At 44.0% G+C, this 18,197-nt stretch overlaps 1 protein-coding gene across 1 annotated transcript; it reads left to right on the top strand.

Moving 5' to 3' along the window:
• The first annotated feature begins 620 nt into the window (after positions 1 to 620).
• Positions 621 to 4,227, top strand: LOC140406117 (uncharacterized). The gene is made up of 2 exons (XM_072494272.1): positions 621 to 865; positions 2,168 to 4,227. Exon 2 carries the CDS (start codon positions 2,639 to 2,641, stop codon positions 3,989 to 3,991), a length of 1,353 nt encoding a protein of 450 aa, XP_072350373.1. The 5' UTR covers positions 621 to 865; positions 2,168 to 2,638; the 3' UTR covers positions 3,992 to 4,227.
• The last annotated feature ends 13,970 nt before the right edge of the window (positions 4,228 to 18,197 follow it).

The following is an 18,197-nucleotide window of genomic DNA, read 5'->3' as shown; positions in this document are numbered from 1 at the left end:
ACAATTTGGGAGAAACCTCTTTCCCGAGAGAATAATTAGAATGGGAAACTGTCTCCCACAGGGAATGGTTGAGGCAAATAGCTTTGATGTATTTGAGTCAGTGTCTGTCTTCAAAGATGGGATGTGGCCCCAGCAGTCACTCCCTAAATTACGCTCTGAACAGTCAATCCCAGAGCAAATAGATTCCCCAAGAGCAACCGTCATTCATAGTCTCAGTCCTCAAGCACGAGCTTCATCTCCTCTCCAGCTATCTTCACTGTACCTCCCACTCCCATGCCCATCTCTGACAACCCTCACTCGAGAGGCCTCTCCCAGCTACCCCTCACCCCCTCCCACCCTGGCCATCAGCCTGTACTCCTCTCCCCCTGTCTGCTGTACCTCTCCCTCACGTGCCCCTCTCTCCTGTCTCCCTCTGTGCATGTGCTGATCCCACTTCTGGACGTTATCGCTGCCTTGGATGCTGTGGGTCTGCCTTTTCTGATCTGCTGTCAAACACATCCGAGGCTACACATCCCACACTGATGTTGTCAGTTTGGAAGCCTCCGAGGATGAAGAATGCTGTTCCCACACTAGAAATCTCTGTCACACATTTACCCGGGGAACTGAGACAGGAGCTGCAATAAGTGAGGTTTTATTCAGATGGGACAATGACAAGTTTAAATCCCCACCTGAGCTGCTGCTCAAAGTCGCCTCCGTTTCCCCGGTCAGTTTCCCAAACTTCAGGAAACTCCTGTTCCTGCAGAAATATTTGGATTGTCTGTGAGAGACGTCAATCAGAGAGCCCACCCACTCTGCCCATTCTCTCCTCTTCCTCTACCACAGCTGCTTCACTTCCTGTAGGGACTCCAAACCAAGTCAGGAGATGGTGAGTGAAGGAGCAGAATTTAGAAGAATTACATTGCACAATATCCACACTAATGTTCAGGCAGTCTGACTATCCTGTGGGCAATCAGGTGTGGAAATGCCCCTTATGCTGTGTGACAAGATCCAGCTCAGAGACCTGTTTACTCGGTGCTTTGTGCTGAGCTGTTTGATTGGCTGTGTGTTGGATATTGAGGGTGTTTATTGGAAGCATTTCCCTTCTGATTTACAGGCTGAGTTTTGTTAATGGGTCATTGTTGAATATGAGAAGGTGAGGTGTAATTATCTGGGAGGGGCAGAGAAACATTTATTGAAATGTATTTTAAAGTCTTCTTTGAAGGTTTTACCTGAAGGCCTTTCCCAAAAGCCTGGGTTTGGATTTGTCATTTTAGCCCAGTGCTGTGTGTGAGAGCTGAATTTGGGATGTGCAGTCTGAGTGAGTGCAGTGTGTCTAATTTCCCAGGATAAACCCAAACCGTTCAATCAGCTACTCTGAAGCAATATTTTCCTGAGCTTCCAGCACTTCCTGTCCAGTGTATGTTTCTTCTAATTATTTGGGAATACAAGAGAAAATTTCAAAATCGCCATTGAATTAACATTTCTCCTGAGTATTTTTATATTAAACACATACTCCAAGGGTAAAACTAGCCTTCGCCATCATAAATCGAGTTCATCGTGACTTGATAGCCTATTTTATATTTTGCCCGATGATCTTTTCCATTGTCCTGGGAAGATGGAGATCTGGGCAGGAGCGAGTAGTCTCGTTTTTCTGCTCCTGGTTTTGGGCAGTACGGTAGCACAAGTGATTAGCACTGTGGCTTCACAGCGCCAGGGTCCCAGGTTCGATTCCCCGCTGGGTCACTGTCTGTGAGGAGTCTGCACGTTCTCCCCGTGTCTGCGTGGGTTTCCTCCGGGTGCTCCGGTTTCCTCCCACAGTCCAAAGACGTGCAGGATAGGTGGATTGGCCATGATACATTGCCCTTAGTGACCAAAAAGGTTAGGAGGGGTTATTGGGTTACGGGGAAAGGGGGGAAGTGAGGGCTTAAGTGTGTCGGTGCATACTCGATGGGCCGAATGGCCTCCTTGTGCACTGTATGGTCTATGGTCACTATCCAGTATCCCGATTGGAAACAGAGGATGTGTGACAGACAAGTGAGGAAAAAGAAAGTACTTGCATTTGATCCCCACACAGGGGACCAGCAGACTGGCACACACTGTGGAACAATCGCTAACCAAGGAGTCAGCCCCTTCAGTAAAGGAAGAGAGGGAATTGGAGGAATTGATGTTTCCTTTTCCTGTTTTACAGAAGGATTGCACCGTACTACACCAGAGATTAAGAGAGCATAGACACTGCAGATAGATCCTGACCACCACCCAAGGAACAGTTGCACAACTGTGGGCAGCCATCCAGTCTCTTCACAGCATTGAGCAACACAGAGAATGTTGGGCAATGAAACCTTCATCTGGAAATCGGTTGGGTCGGGGAGCTTTGACATAGCATCAGATCTGAAACTGGTCAGTGGTGTGGAACCTTCCATCAGAACCAACCTTTCTGAAGGTTGGGCTGTGGGCAATCGGTCAGAGTGAAGCTGGGAAGAAGGGTTTCTAGTGTAGTGAGAGCTTCAGTCATTGATCGAGCCTCATGAACCGCTGACTCATTCGTACAGGTGAGGGCCGTTTCAAGTTTCAGGTGTGTGAAGAGCGGTCCAATGACTCAGAAGGTTTCCTTGCACACAAGGTAAATCGTAACAACCAGTGCTAAGACAAGGGCAGCCACATGGAAGAGAAACAATTGAAATGTGAGGTGTGCAATAAAGCTTTTGTGGACACTATTAAACTCCTGAGACACCAGAAGATTCACATGGCAGAGAAGCGATTTATGTGCAAGGTGTGTGACAAATCATTCTCTCAGTCATCGCATCTACTGGAGCATCAGAGGATTCACACTGGTGAGAAACCATTCACATGCAAGGTATGCAACAAATCTTTCTCAAGGTTATCGAACCTCTGCACACACCAACGCATTCACCAAGGGGAGAGACCATTCACATGCGAAGTATGCAACAAGACATTCTCATGGTCCTCGGCCCTCCGGGTACACCAACGTGTTCACACAGGGGAGAGACCATTCACATGTGAGGTGTGTGACAAATCATTTTTGCAGTCATCACACCTCTTGAATCACCAACGCATTCACATCAGGGAGAAACGATTCACAGGCAAGGTGAGTGACAAATCGCAGTCACTGGACATTTGTGTGCACCGACGCATTGACACCAGGGTGAAACCATTCAAATGTGAAGTGTGCGGCAAACCTTTCTTAGAATCATCGAACCTCCGCACACACCAACGCATTCACACAGGAGAGAAACCATTCACGTGTGAGGTGTGCAATAAATCATTCTCGCAGTCTTCGAACCTCCGTGTCCACCAACAGATTCACACAGGGGAGAAACCATTCAAATGTGAGGTGTGTGACAAATCATTCTCACATTTATCGAAGCTGCTGTTCCATCAGACAATCCACACCGGGAAGAAACTGTTCAAATGTGATGTGTGCGGCAAATCGTTCTCACGGTCTCGCAACCTCTGTGTGCACAAACGCATTCACACTGGGGAGCGACCGTTCAAGTGTAAGACATGTGGAAAGGCTTTCACGCAGTCACCGAGCCTCCACAACCACCAACGCATTCACACAGGGGAGAAACCATTCACATGTGAGGTATGTGACAAATCATTCTCACGGTCAACAGAGCTGCATGTCCACCAAAGCATTCACACCGGGGAGAGACCGTTCAAATGTGGGGTGTGTGACAAAGCCTTCAGGCAGTTAGCGAAACTCCTGGTTCATCAAAGGATCCACACGGGGGAGAAACCATTCACGTGTGAGGTGTGTGACAAATCATTCTCGCAGTCATCAAGCCTCCGCAGCCACCAACGCATTCACACTGGAGAGAAACCGTTTACGTGTGAGGTTTGTGATAAAGCTTTTGCCATGTCTTCAGCCCTACTGATACACCAGAGGATTCACACGGGGGAGAAACCCTTTCGGTGTGAGGTTTGTAACAAGGCGTTCACTCGCTCTTCTATTCTCCTGAGGCACCGGATGATTCACACAGAGAACCATTGATGTACGAGATCAACAAATCATTCTTACAATCAGTCAGCGTGAGGCTGGGAAGAAGTGTGAGTGGGCTCCAAGTGTGGGGACAGTTTCAATCATTCATCGAATCTTATGAACCACTGACTCATTCCTACAGATAAGAGGCAGTTCAAGTGTATGGAGGGCTCCAAAGGCTCATACAGTCTCTTTCTAGCACACAAGGTGCATGTGTTATAGAATTGAAAACACAAGGGCAGCTTCATGGAAGAGAAACCATTTAAGTGTGAGATCTACGATCAAACTTTCGCACATTCATCAACACTTGTGAAACACCGACGTATTCACACCGGGGAAAAGCCGTTCAAGTGTGAGGTGTGTGACAAGTGCTTTGTACAGTCATTGGGCCTGATGTATCATCGACGCGTTCACACAGGGGAGAAACCTTTTATATGTGAGGTGTGTGAGAAATCATTCTCACATTCATCTCTCTTCCGAGGGCATCAATGTGTGCACACTGGGGAGAAACTGTTCCAAGTGTGAGGTGTGTGACAAAGCTTTCACAAACTCATCAACGCTCCTGAATCACCAACGCATTCACTTGGGGGATAAACCGTTCAATTGTGAGGGTAACAGGACATTTGCATGATTATTGACTCTCGTGAATCACCCATCCGTTCACACTGGGGAGATACTGGCCAAGTGTGAAGTGTGCAACCAAATGTTCGTAAACACATCCACCACTAAACACTGACACATCCACAATGAGGAAAATATCTTCCAGTGTGAGGTGTGTGACAGAGACATCACAAACTCATTGAACTTCATCAGATAATCCATGCAGGAGAGTGACCCTTCAAGTGTGAGATTTACAATAAAGATTTTGTGATGTCTTCAACAACATCAGATGATTTACAAAGGAGAGAAATTCTTCAGATGCAATTTTGTGACAAGACTTTCACCCCCTCCTCTTGAAGCACGAGCAGATTCAAACTAGAGAGAAATAATTCGCATGTGAAGTGTGTGACCAGGCTTTCACACAGTCAGTGTACCTCCTGGTCCATCAATGTGGTGACACGGGACAAACCCTATCAATGTGAGTTCTTTAATAAAGCCATCAGACAGTGTTGGCATTTTAAAGAAACTTCTGCCTGTAGTATTCTGAAAGGGTTTCCCCTGATTGTGTGTTAACGTGTGCCAGCTCTAAGAAGTGGGCATGGGGTTGAATCGGACCCTGCTTTAGTTGGTGATGTGAATTATAGACAGATTCTCTTCAGGTGACGGGTGTTTGACTAATACCATGGGTAACGTTTGTCCTCTCCTGTCTGGGAGGACTACTATCCTGAGTATGGCGAGGGAGTGGGGGTGAGTCTCTACAGACCTGAGTTTCCTCAGCCCATCAAACCTCGATGTAATAACGATGTGATATTTTCACCATAAACTCTTCCAAATTCATTTTCATGTTCTGGGAAAAATCTTGAGTCACTTTCAAAAGCTTTATTTTGGTTGATTTGAAGTTTGAAGTTGATGTAACCTGAATATTGAGTTTGTCTGCTGTTTCATCAATCTGTATAGATTTATAACTCACAATAAATTTGCTTTTTAGAAATTCTCCCTGTTTTGTCAGCATGATGTGTACCTATAGGCTGAACCACTCAGGAGCAGCCACGAGTCCTGTACACGATGGGCTGAATTCTCCAGTTCCCCAGCTGTGTGTTTCCCGGCAGCGTGCCATTTGCTGCTGGCAGGATTCTCTGTTCCCGCCACTTGTCAATGCGATTTTCCATTGTAACCACCCCACACCACTGGGAAACCCGTGGGCGGGGGTATGCTGCTGTGGGAACAGAAAATCCCAATGGCGGAGAATTCCGGCAAGTTGGTCAATGTCACTGTGGCTGGTATACTTTCTCCATCAATAGGTTTAGAATTTCCAGTTCACGGATATAGCGTTTTCTAGAAAGAAAATCTTTATATCAACTTCACAAACTCACGGGGTCTAAAAGCACTTTACAGCCAATGAAATGCTCTCTGGTGAAGTCACTGTGTTAATGTAGGAAATACGGCACAGCCAGCTCCCACAAATAGCAATGTGATAATGACCATATAATCTGTTTTTGTGATGTTGATTGCGGGATCTATATTGATCAGGACATCAGCGATAACAGCCCCGATCTCGACCAATTCAGGGCCCGAAAATGGGCTAGGATCGGGGCCGCGAGAAACTCGGGGGGGCGTGTCACGAAAGCAGCGTCGTCAGCGCGCGCCAGGCATTGGCGTTGCATAAAAGTGGCGCCGTGTCATCCGCCGCATAACTGCCGTCGCCCGCACATACGCGGGTTGGCCGGCGCTAGCATGCGTGGTTGCCGTCCTCCCCGAGGCCGCCCCGCAAGAAGATGTCGGATGGATCTTGCAGGGCGCGGAGGAAAGGAGGTCCTCCTTCAGAGAGGCCGGCCCGCCGATCGGTGGGCACCGATCGCGGGCCAGACCCCTTTTGAGTCCTACCCCGTTGAAAGAACCCCTCTTACCCCCCCCACAGGCCGCCCCCCCCAGCGTTCCCACGCTGTGCATGCCGGCAGCGACCAGGTGTGGATGGCGCCGGCCATCGGGTGGTGGTCCCTGTACAAACCCCACTCACCATTTATTGAAACAGAAACATGTAAAATGAGTGAAGAAATTATCCTGTCGATGTTTACGCACTGCACTGATCATAAAGTCAACCAGATCATAATGTACCATCTTTAAATAAAACTGCTTCATCACAGTGTCCCTTGCAAAAATAAAACTGTTTCAATTGGTCGTACACAATATTTAAAAATATTTGCTTCAGCATAAACCCTTGACAAATATGCAGGAATCACAAGGGCACAGGTTGTGGTCGAGAGTTTACACCAGTTTGTGTCAGTTTTATGAGCATAACCTGGCTGAAATTGAATTTAAATTCTAAGTTACATCAAACATAAATTGATCACTCATTATCTTTAATGTTGGTTTATGAAACATCACCCAGGAAGCTGGCACCAACCACAGAAATGACCACGGCCCCAAATGGGGATAATGTGAGTGGTGAGTTTCTGCCGATTGTGCCTGTTTGAGACAGTTCTTCAAATTACACTCAAGAGTTTTGGCTGTTCAGGCACCAACAGTCAGTTATTTTCATGACTCCAGTCTACAGGCTATGGCCAGAAAACATTTCCGCAAACTACAGGCCCACAGATAATAGTTTATTTCAGTATGTCACAGAAACAAGAGAAATCATAGAATTTACAGTGCAGAAGGAGGCCATTCGGCCCATCGAGTCTGCACCGGCTCTTGGAAAGAGCACCCTACCCAAGCCCACACTCCCACCCTATCCCCATAACCCAGTAACCCCACCCAACACTAAGGGCAATTTTGGACACTAAGGGCAATTTATCATGGCCAATCTACCTAACCTGCACATCTTTGGACTGTGGGAGGAAACCGGAGCACCCGGAGGAAACCCACGCACACACGGGGAGGATATGCAGACTACGCACAGACAGTGACCCAAGCCGGAATCAAACCTGGGACCCTGGAGTTGTGATGCAATTGTGTTATCCACAATGCTACCGTGCTGCCCCAAATGGTTAAACTAGTTTAATATAATCAAGCTTTGACAAAGTCATACAGACTCAAAACGTTAGCTCCCTTCTCTTTCCATAGATGCTGTCAGACCTGCTGAGATTGTCCAGTATTTTCTGTTTTTGTTGTTAATATAATAATTACATTAATATTTTTTGGAGTCTCTGCCTTTTTTCCATTTATGGCAGCAATAAAATGGTGAACTTTCTCTCTTGTTCCTTTTATCTTTATTTTAAAAAAAAATCTTTTTATTGGCTCCTTTTATCTTTATAATGCTGGAGGTGGTGAGAGGGGAGGAGAGATAGATTCAGTTTGAAAGCCTCCGAGGATGAAGAATGCTATCCCCACACGAATAATTTCTGTTAAACATTTACCAGGGACAGCAGCTACAATAAGTGAGTTTTATTCAGATGGGACAATGACAGATTTAAATCCCCACCTGATCTGCTGCTCAAACTATCCTTGTTTTCGAACACTAATAACGCATGATGTTTCAGTATCTCATATTTTAAGCTGTACTTATTCACATTTTGGTAAGAACATTCCTAATGGGCTGGTTTAGCACAGTGGGCTAAACAGCTGGCTTGTAATGCAGAACAAGGCAGCAGCGTGGGTTCAATTCCCGGACCAGCCTCCCCGAACAGGCGCCGGAATGTGGCGACTAGGGGCTTTACACAGTAACTTCACTGGAGCCTACTTGTGACAATAAACAATTATTATTATTATTATTATTATTAATGTGAACTATATCGCATGTCAGGTAGTTGCAGAATATCTAAATAGTGCCACAAGTATACTCAGTGCTGGGAAGCCTTAAGTTGGGGAGGGTGGTGCATGAAGTTGTACTATCTAACACTTAGGATAAATGTGATTTCCTGTTATCTCCTTCATGCTCCTTATGCATGCTTGGTCTAATATTTGTTTTGATTAATATTTAGTTTCTGAGAAAAATAAACAACAGGCAGCTTATTCTTTTATCTTCCTGCAAGAGTACAGCACCAACATTCACATCATTCGCATCAATTGCCACCTTAAATTGCTTCGCATAATTAGGTGTTGTCAACACTGGTGCAGTGGTTCAGTTTTCTGATTGTCGAATGCCTCTTGACATGCTTACATCCACTTGAAATTTTCTGTGCTTTTTCAGAATTTCAGTTGGTGGAGCAAGCTTACTGCTAAAATCTGGTATGAATTATCAATAGAAACCACTCATACCTCATAAATCTCACAACTCCTAACCTCGTTGAAAATATTGGAAACTCTCCAATAGTTTTCGTTTTCACGTTCTGTCGGGCCATCTGACTATGACCAATGATATGGCCTAAGAATGTGACTTGAGCTTTTGCAAATTCACTTTTAGCCAAGTTTACCACCAATCCAACCTCCTGTAGTCGATTGAACAATTCCTTTCAATATTCCAAATGTTCCTTCCACGTTTGACTGAACACCACCAAATCATCAATGTACACTGTAGAATTGCTGAGCCGAGGAATGACCTTGTTCGTTAATCTTTGGAATGTTGCTGGTGCATTCTTCATTCCGAATTGCATAACTTTAAACTGATGCAGACCATTTGGTATCACAAAAGCTGAAACTTCCTCTGCCCTGTCTGATAAAGGTACTTGCCAGTATCCTTTAAGTAATTCAAGTTTGGAAATAAAATTCATTTCTCCCATCTTTTCAACACAAGTCTTCCAAACGACGAGTAGAATACGAATCTGACTTTGTAACCATGTTGACTTTTCTATAGTCACACACAATCGTGTAACATTGGTATCATCACAATAGGTGAGCTCCAATCACTGCAACTTTGATGATGTCATTCTTAAGCATGTTTTCAATCTGTTTTCAAGCAATGCTTTCATTTCTGCGGCCTGTCTAGCAGTTTTAACTCTTTGCTCTTCCTTATGAGTTCTCACTACTGCAGGAAGTGAATCTTTAAAGTCCTCCAAGATAATTATTTCCCCAAGAGCGTCATACATTTGGTATATTTTTAATGCTCTTATCCACCTATCAAAATTATTTTGTTTAATTCTTTTGAATTCTATATATGTCTGACCTAATTCTTTCCTTAGATTTCTAAGCTTTTGTTTCTACGCTTCTGGCATTAGTTCATATGCACTTAATATGGTTTGCCTCACCTCATCATAATCCCTAGATCCTTACTCTGATAGTGATGCAAATACTTCACTGACTCTACTTACCAACTTTATTTGACCAATACCACTGACATGGTTTTTGGCCAATTCAATTGTTTAGCCACTTTCTCAAATGGCTAAACATTTGAAAAAGGCGTCCACATCTTTCTGATCAAAGCTTGACAATGCTTGAATATATTCAAACATATCCCTACTGAGCTTTTAACTAGGAAGTATTTCTTCTTCCTCTAGACCTTCCTCAGCTTCTGCCTTTAACTTCAATCTTTTAAATTGATGCTCCCCTTACAGTGCCAGTTTCCGAAGTTTAATTTTTGTCTCTTTTTCCTATCCCTTCCTTCGCTAATCTTTCCATTTCTACCTCAGGATTCCTCCTTTCCATTTCCTTTTGAAAAGCCTACTCTTTTTCCTTTTCCGTTCTCTCTTTTTCCTTTTCCGTCCTCTCTTCTTCTTTTGCTTCTGCAATTGCCAATCTCTCATTTTCCTTTGCTTCTATTTCAAATTTCTTCACTTCTATTTGTAATTGAATTCTTGCCAATTCTAATGATTCAGACTGTGCCTCTGGTGAATTAAAATATTGAGCTTTGGCTTGTATTATCTCTATCTTCCTCACTCCTTTAGATAAGGTTAACTCAGCTTCTCTGCCAAACATAAAAGTTTTGCTTTAGCCTCCCTTTGTAAACCATCGCTTCCTAACCTAGGAAACTTTTTGCAACAGAAAAAAAACATCTCCAGTCACTCCCTATTTAAATTTCAAACCTTCAAAGAATCCAATCGTTCCACACACACTCACTGTCTTTATGTTCAATAACCCCAAGCCAAACAAGGAATTATACTTAAGATCCCGGACATGTCCCCAATTTCGTTACGATCCCAGACCAGTCCCCAACAGTGTCCAGGATACTGGACTGAAATCCCAAGAGTCTGAAAGGAATAATTTGCTCCGAGTAATTGAATGAAGAAATAGGGATTTGGTATTTTTTTTTCCAAACAATATTTTATTATGAATACAATCTTAACTCTTTAACATCACACCCAAAAACCCCTTAAATACCACTACTCAATTTCCCATTAAACAAGAAAAGAAACATATAGCACTCAATTTATCTTAAAAACAGCAGGGCATAGATTAATACTTGCTTTACATAACAGACTTGGCTCCTGTTAAAACCTTTCAGAGTCTGGCTGAATATCTTCAAAACACTGGTTAACCTGGTGTGTTTAAGCTTCTTCCTTGTCCCGAGGCAAGACTGGTCTGCTTTAATTATTATTACTCTTTTATAACTATCCTACTGTGAGAGAATTGTGGACTCCATGTCAGACAGATATTTTCTCTCCAAAACCTTATTCAAAACTACCTATCTGCATTGCATCCAGCAATGCCATCGTCATCCCAAGCTGAAAAACAAATGAACTCTACAGACTGAAAGTACATCAACTCCTCAGGGACTTTCTCCAGTCAAACCACAGTGCATTAGCCCAGACTGAAACCCCACATTCCTTTAGTCAATTTCACCTCTGGCTCCTAGAAGATCCCAGGCTTTACAAAACAGAACCCTTTGACCACTGCAGTCAAACACACTATAGAATCATAGAACCCCTACAGTAGAGGAGGCCATTTGACCCATCGACTCTAAACTAACCCTCTGAAAGAGCACTCTACCCAAGCCCACTCCCCTGCCCTTTCCCTATTACCCCAACTAAACTTTGGACACTGAGGGGAAATTTAGCAGAACCAATCTACTTCCCTTGCACATCTTTAGACTGTGGGAGGCAACGGGGGCACCCAGGGGAAACCCAGGTAGACATGGGGAGAACATGCCAATTCCACACAGACAGTCACCCAAGGTCGGAATCGAACTCGGGTCCCTGGTACAGTGAGGCAGCAGTGCTAACCACTGTGCCAGCATGCCACCCAGACTTTTAACCCTTAAATTGTCTCAATATTTAGAATCCAATATTCCTAAATTTGTCCATTTGTCACACTCCACCGCACAGTGCATTCCAGATCCTAACCACTCGCTGTGTGAACGTGCCCCGCCACTCTCAGACAGTATTTTCCAGATCCTAACCACTCACTACGTGAACTTGTCTCCACCACACTCTCAGACAGTGCATTCCAGATGCTAACCAGTCGCTGTGTGATCCTGCCGGCACCACACTCTCAGACAGTTGAATCCAGATCCTAACCACTCGCTGGTGTGAACGTGTCACACCAAACCCTCAGACGGGGCATTCTAGATCATAATCACTCACTGTGTGAACCTGCCTCCACCACTCTCAGACAGTGCATTCCAGATCCTAACCACTCGTTGTGTGAACCTGCCTCCACCACACTCTCAGACAGTACATTCCAGATCCTAACCACTCGCTGTGTGAAGCAGTTTTTCCTTACGTCTCCATTGATTCTTTTCCCAATTACCTTAAATCTGCTCCCTCTGGTTCTCAATCCTTCCACCAATGAGAACAATTTCTCCCTGTCTATTCCAGACCCCTTATGATTTTGAAAACCTAAATCAAATCTCCTCTCCGTCTTCTCTTTTCCAAGGAGAACTGTCCCAACTTCTCCAATCTGTCTTTGAAAATGAAGTTACGCATTCCTGGAAACATTCTCATGAATCTTTTCTGCACTCTTTTTAATGCCTTCACATCTGTCCTAAAGTGCCGTGCCCAGAACTGGGCTGGTGCAGACTCGATGGGCCGAATGGCCTCCTTCTGCACTGTAAATTCTATAATTGGGTCTGAATCAGTGTTTTACACGGATTTAACAATTTCTTTTTTTATTCTCCACATCCCTATTGATAAAGCCCAGGATGCCAATTGCTTTATTAACCGCTCTCTGAACCTGTCCTGCCACCTTCAATGATTTATGTACTTGTACTCCCAGGTCCCTCTGCTCTGTACACTTTATTGTATCTTGTCTCACTGTGTCCTTCCTACCAAAATGAATCACTTCATATGTCATTCCATTAAATTTATTCTGCCACTTCTCTGCCCATTTCACCATCCTGTCTCTCGACTCTTGAAGTTCCTCACTCTCCTCCTCACAGTTCACAATGATTTTAAGTATCCAATTGTCTCTAAAATATGAAATTATGCCCAGTTCACCAAGGTCTATGTTGTTAATATAAATCAGAAAGAGCAGGAGTCCTAACACCGACCTCCGGGGACTTTCAGATTGAATAGCAATGGGGGCCTTTTCTTGGGTTACAATCTCCATGGAGACAGATAATTTCCAATAAATAGCTGAAAGCATGCCAGGTCAAAATTTAATGTTTTGAAACTTTTAAGCAACTTTTATCACTGTCAAGTGATCAGACAAAAATATTATTGACAAAACAATATTTTCTTTTGCTGGCAACTTATATATTAAACTTTAGAAATGTTTTACTTATCACATTACGATTTCCAGGGAGTTACATTTCTAATAACAAACAGTTTACAGCTGTTCCCAGCTTCCAAAGGGGTTGCTTCATTTTACTTTCTCAGCTGAGTGATTTCTAATCCCGGAACTGCCTTTCATGATGAGGGTTACACTGTTCATTCATTACTCGAGCTCCCAGCTAGGTAAATCTTCCAGTCTGTTTTAACTCTGCATAAACATGCATTCTGCATTGTGATATTTTAGACTCATTTTCACTTCTTAAGGGGCAGTGTGGATCTGATGATGTCCTCAAGAGATCAAAGGTTACGGTAAAAGGATTGCAACACGTGCTCCTGAGGCATTTTTCCTCTGTGTGGATTGTCTGGTGTCCAATGAGCTTCAAAAACACCAGGAAAGCTTTATTGCCAACCTCTCAGCTGAAGAGTTACTCCCCTATGTGGATCCTCTGATGCAGCAAGAGTTGGGATGACCATGAGAAAGATTTGTCACACACCTCACACTTGAACGGTTTCTATGTATGTATATGTTGATGTGCATGGAAGGTTGATCGTGATTTGTTGCACATAGAATCATAGAATAGAATCCCTACAGTGCAGAAAGAGGCCATTCGGCCCATCGAGTCTACACCGACACTCTGAAAGATCACTCCACCTACTCTATCCCAATATCCCCTGAACCTAACCTACAGATCCCTGGACACTAAGGGGAAATTTAGCATGGCCAATCCACCTAACCTGCAGATCTTTGGACTGTGGGAGGTAACCGGAATACTGGAGGAAACCCATGCAGACACGGGGAGAACATGCAAACACCACACAGTGACCCAAGGCTGGAATTGAACCTGGGACCCTGGTGCTGTGAGGCAGCAGTGCTAACCACTGTGCCAGCATGCCACCCAGGCCTTTAACCCTTAAACCACTGTGCCGCCCAGGCAGTTGAATACCTTCTCCCCACTGTGAAAGCGTTGATGTGCACAGAGGTTCGATGACTGAATGCTCGGTCATACACCTCACACTTGAAGGGTTTCTGCCGTGTGTGAATCTTCCAGTGATCACAAGTTTGGAGCATTGAATGAACGCCATCTCATAAACCTCACACTTGAATGGCTTCACCTGTGTGGATCTTCAGATAGACCACGAAGTTCCTTAACTCTGTGAAGATTTTGTCACATACCTCACTTTAAAAGAAATAAAAAATTTGAGTACCCAATTATTTTTTCCCAATTAAGGAGCAATTAGCATAGGCAATCCACCTGCCCTGCATACCTTTTTGGGTTGTGGGGGTGAGACCCACACCGACACAATGAGAATATGCAAACTCATCACAACAGTGACCAGGGCCAGGATCAAACCTGGGTCCTCGGTGCCATGAGGCATCAATGCTAACCACAGCGCCACTATGCTGCCCTCACATACCTCACACTTGACAGTTCCTCCCCAGAGTGAATGCGTTCCTGTTCACGAAGGGTTGATGACTGCGCAAATAATTTGTTACACACTTTGCATGTGAATGGTTTCTCCCCAATGTGAAAGTGTTGGTGTTCACGGAGACTCCATGGCGTTGTGAATGATTTATTACACGCCTTACAAATGAACCGCTTCTCGTCTGTGTGAATGTGTTGGTGTTTGTGGAGGGACGATGATTTTGTGAATGAGTTGTTGCAAACCTCAGACATAAATGATTTCTCCTCTGTGAATGCGTTTGTGAATGTGGAGTTGCTATGAATGCAAGAATGATTTCTTGCACACCTTGCATGTGAATGGTTCCTCACCGCGTTGATGAATCATGAGGCTCGATTAATTTGCAAATCTTTTGTTAAAAACCTCACACTTGAAAGACTTCTCCCCAGTGTGGATTGTTGGTATTTCAGGAGTGTCGATGAGTTAATGAAGGCTTGGTCACACACCTCACACTTGGACCGTTTCTCTTCCATGTTGTTGCCCTTGTATTAACAGTTGTGGAACAGACGTACTATCCATGTTAGGAAATTTTCTGAGCTTGTGGAGCACTCCTCACACAACTCATACTTGTTCAGTCTCCCTCCTGTAAGAATGAGTCAGTAGTTAATTTTTTTAATGTATTTATTTTAAATTAAGGGGCAATTTAGCAAAGCCAATCCATTTACCCTACATACCTTTTGGGTTGTGAGGATGAGATCCAAGCAGACACGGGAAGAATGTGCAAACTCCACACGGACAGTGGCCTGGGGCCGGGATTGAACCCAGGTCCTCAGCGCAATGAGGCGGAAGTGCTAACCACTGCATCACCGTGCCGCACTGTAAGTCAGTGGTTCATGAGGCTTGATGAATGATTGAAGCTCTCACCACACTTGGAGCCGAATCATACTTCTTCCCAGCCTCACTCTGACTGATCACCCACAGCAGAACCTTCGGAAAGGTTGGTTCTGATGGAAGGTTCCACACCACTGACCAGTTTCAGATCTGATGATATGACAAAGCTCCCCTGACCCCAGCTGATTTCCAGATGACAGTTTCACTGTCCAACTTCTCTGTGTTGAGCAATGCTGTGAAGGGACTTGGGAGGCCTTCCCAGTTATTCCTTGGGTGATGGTCAGGATCTGCATGGTCTATCCTCTCTGTATTCTCTGATAGAGTGTGGTGCAATCCTTCTGTAAAACAGGAAAACATAATTTCCTCTTAACTTCGTCTGCTACTTTTCTGGACGGATTCTTTACTTATACTTGCCCATGTTGTTGCTGGCTAGGCCAGCATTAATTACCCAGGAGAAGGATGGTGCAAGCTGCAGTCCATGGCAGAGGTACATGGCAGGCAGCACAGTGGCTAGCTAGATTTCCAGAGGCAATTTCCAGAGGTGGAGTCTGCACATTCTCAGTGTGGGTTTCCTCCGAGTGCTCCGGTTTCCTCACACAGTCCAAAGATGTGCAGGTTAGGTGGATTGGCCATGCTAAATTGCCCTTAGTGTCCAAAATTGCCCTTAGTGTTGGGTGAGGTTACTGGGTTATGGGGATAAGGTGGAGGTGTGGACCTTTGGTAAGGTGCTCTTTCCAAGAGCCGGTGCAGACTCGATGGGCCGAATGGCCTCCTTCTACACTGTAAATTCTATGATCTATGATAATTAACAAACATGATAGCTAAGAGAGTTGTAGAGGCGTATCATACGGAATCACAAGGAGCATTAGAATGATGGCCTCAAACTCTAAAGACTATGTTGGGGGCCTACAGTCAAAATTATCCAGAGGATTGAGATAAAGGAACTCCATTTCTACTGTTTGCAGTTAGGGATGCACCTAATGAATCAACTAAATTGAGTCCAGTCAAATAGATTTTGTCATGAAGTGAGGGGACCACTTAAGTTGATCAAAGGAAAATTAGGGAGAAATTAACTACGCCTGGTGAGTTAGCTCGGAAACATTTAAAATAGTCACATGCTGAAAGAAGAGTTGGATAAGAAATCAAAAAATTGTAGTTTTGTTAGTAGAGCTCAAGTATTAGTATTGTTACGAATGGTAGGTGAACCATTAAAGCAAGATTTAAGGCGGCACAGTGATGCACTGCTACCTCACGCCACTGAGGACCTGTGTCAATCCCGGCCCCAGGTCACTGTCTGTGTGGAGTTTGCACATTCTCCCCGTGTCTGCGTGGGTCTTACCCCCACAACCCAAAGATGTGCAGGGTAGATGGATTGGCTATGCTAAAATTGCTCCTTAATTTAAAAAAAAAGAATTGGGTACTTTAAATTTTTAAAAAAGTTTTAAAAAAGCAAGATTTAGTGGGCCTTATCAAATTGAAAGAAAATTGAGTGAGGTGAATTATTTGATACGAATGCCAGACAGAAGGAAAACTCATGGGTGTTTCATGTTAATATTCTCAAAAGGTATTTTGATAGAGAAGGAAAGAAGGAAGAGGTGTTAGTCGTTATAACTCAGGGAGAAGAAATAAATCCAGACAATTCTGATTCGCCATTCCTCAAATTAAATGAAATAACGAGGAAGTATTCAAAAATTGGGATTAATTGAATTACCTTCCGGAGAAAAATCATAATGACCTAAGAATTATAAGTCACAGAGAGCTATATATGGGAATAAATTGGGAACTACGAAAGAAATTATGTATAATGTAGATCGAGAAAATGCTATTCCCATTAAACAACATCCATACAGGCTCAATGCAAGATGCACTGCAGTAACTCACTCAAGTTTCCCGAGACAGCACCTTCCAAACCCTTGACCACCACCATCTAGAAGGACAAGAGCAGCAGATATCTGGGAACCCCACCACCTGGAGGTTCCCCTCCAAGCCACTCACCCACCACCCTGACTGAGAAATTTAAAATATATTGCCGTTCCCTCATTGTCACTGGGGCAAAATCCTGGATATCTCCCTCACAGCACAATGGGTGTACCTACACCTCAGGGACTGCAGCGGTTCAAAAGGACAACTCACCCCCACCTTCTGAAGGGCAATTATGAATGGCCAATAAATGCTGGCGTAAACAACTGTGTGGTGTACAATGACGATTTGGTGGTATTCAGTGAAACATGGAAGGTGCATTTGGAACATTTCTTAAAATTATTCAATCGATTAAAGTAAGCTGGAATGGTATAAATTTGGCTAAGAGTGAATTTGCAAAAGCTCAAGTCACCTTCTTAGGCCATACAATGGGACATGGTCAGATGACTCCACGGAATGTGAAGACGAAAGCTATTTGAGAATTTCCAATACCATCGACTAGGAGAGAAGTTCTGAGATTTCCAGGCAGGAGTGGTTTCTACTGGCAAATCACGCTCAATTTTAGCCGTGTGCTCCCTTAACTAATCTTCTAAAAAAAAAACACAAAACATTTCAGTGGACATTGGAATGTCAGGAGGCATTTGATAATCTGAAAACTGTGTTAACCACCGCACCAGTGTTGATGACCCCTAAGTATGTCAAGCCATTTAAGGTGGCAATTAATACAAGTGATGTGGGTGTTGGTGCTTTACTGCTGCAGGAAGACAACAATGGAATTGAAAGACCAATTGAATATTTTTCTAGGAAAGTCAACATTCACCAAAATAAATATTCGACCACTGAAGACTAGTTTGGTGTTTGGCGTTATAACAATTTAACATTTA

Source organism: Scyliorhinus torazame, unplaced genomic scaffold (assembly GCF_047496885.1).
Source record: "Scyliorhinus torazame isolate Kashiwa2021f unplaced genomic scaffold, sScyTor2.1 scaffold_266, whole genome shotgun sequence".
Lineage (NCBI taxonomy): Eukaryota > Metazoa > Chordata > Chondrichthyes > Carcharhiniformes > Scyliorhinidae > Scyliorhinus > Scyliorhinus torazame.
The sequence above is the reverse complement of the archived record's forward strand: the minus strand, read 5'-3'. Positions and strand labels throughout refer to the sequence as shown.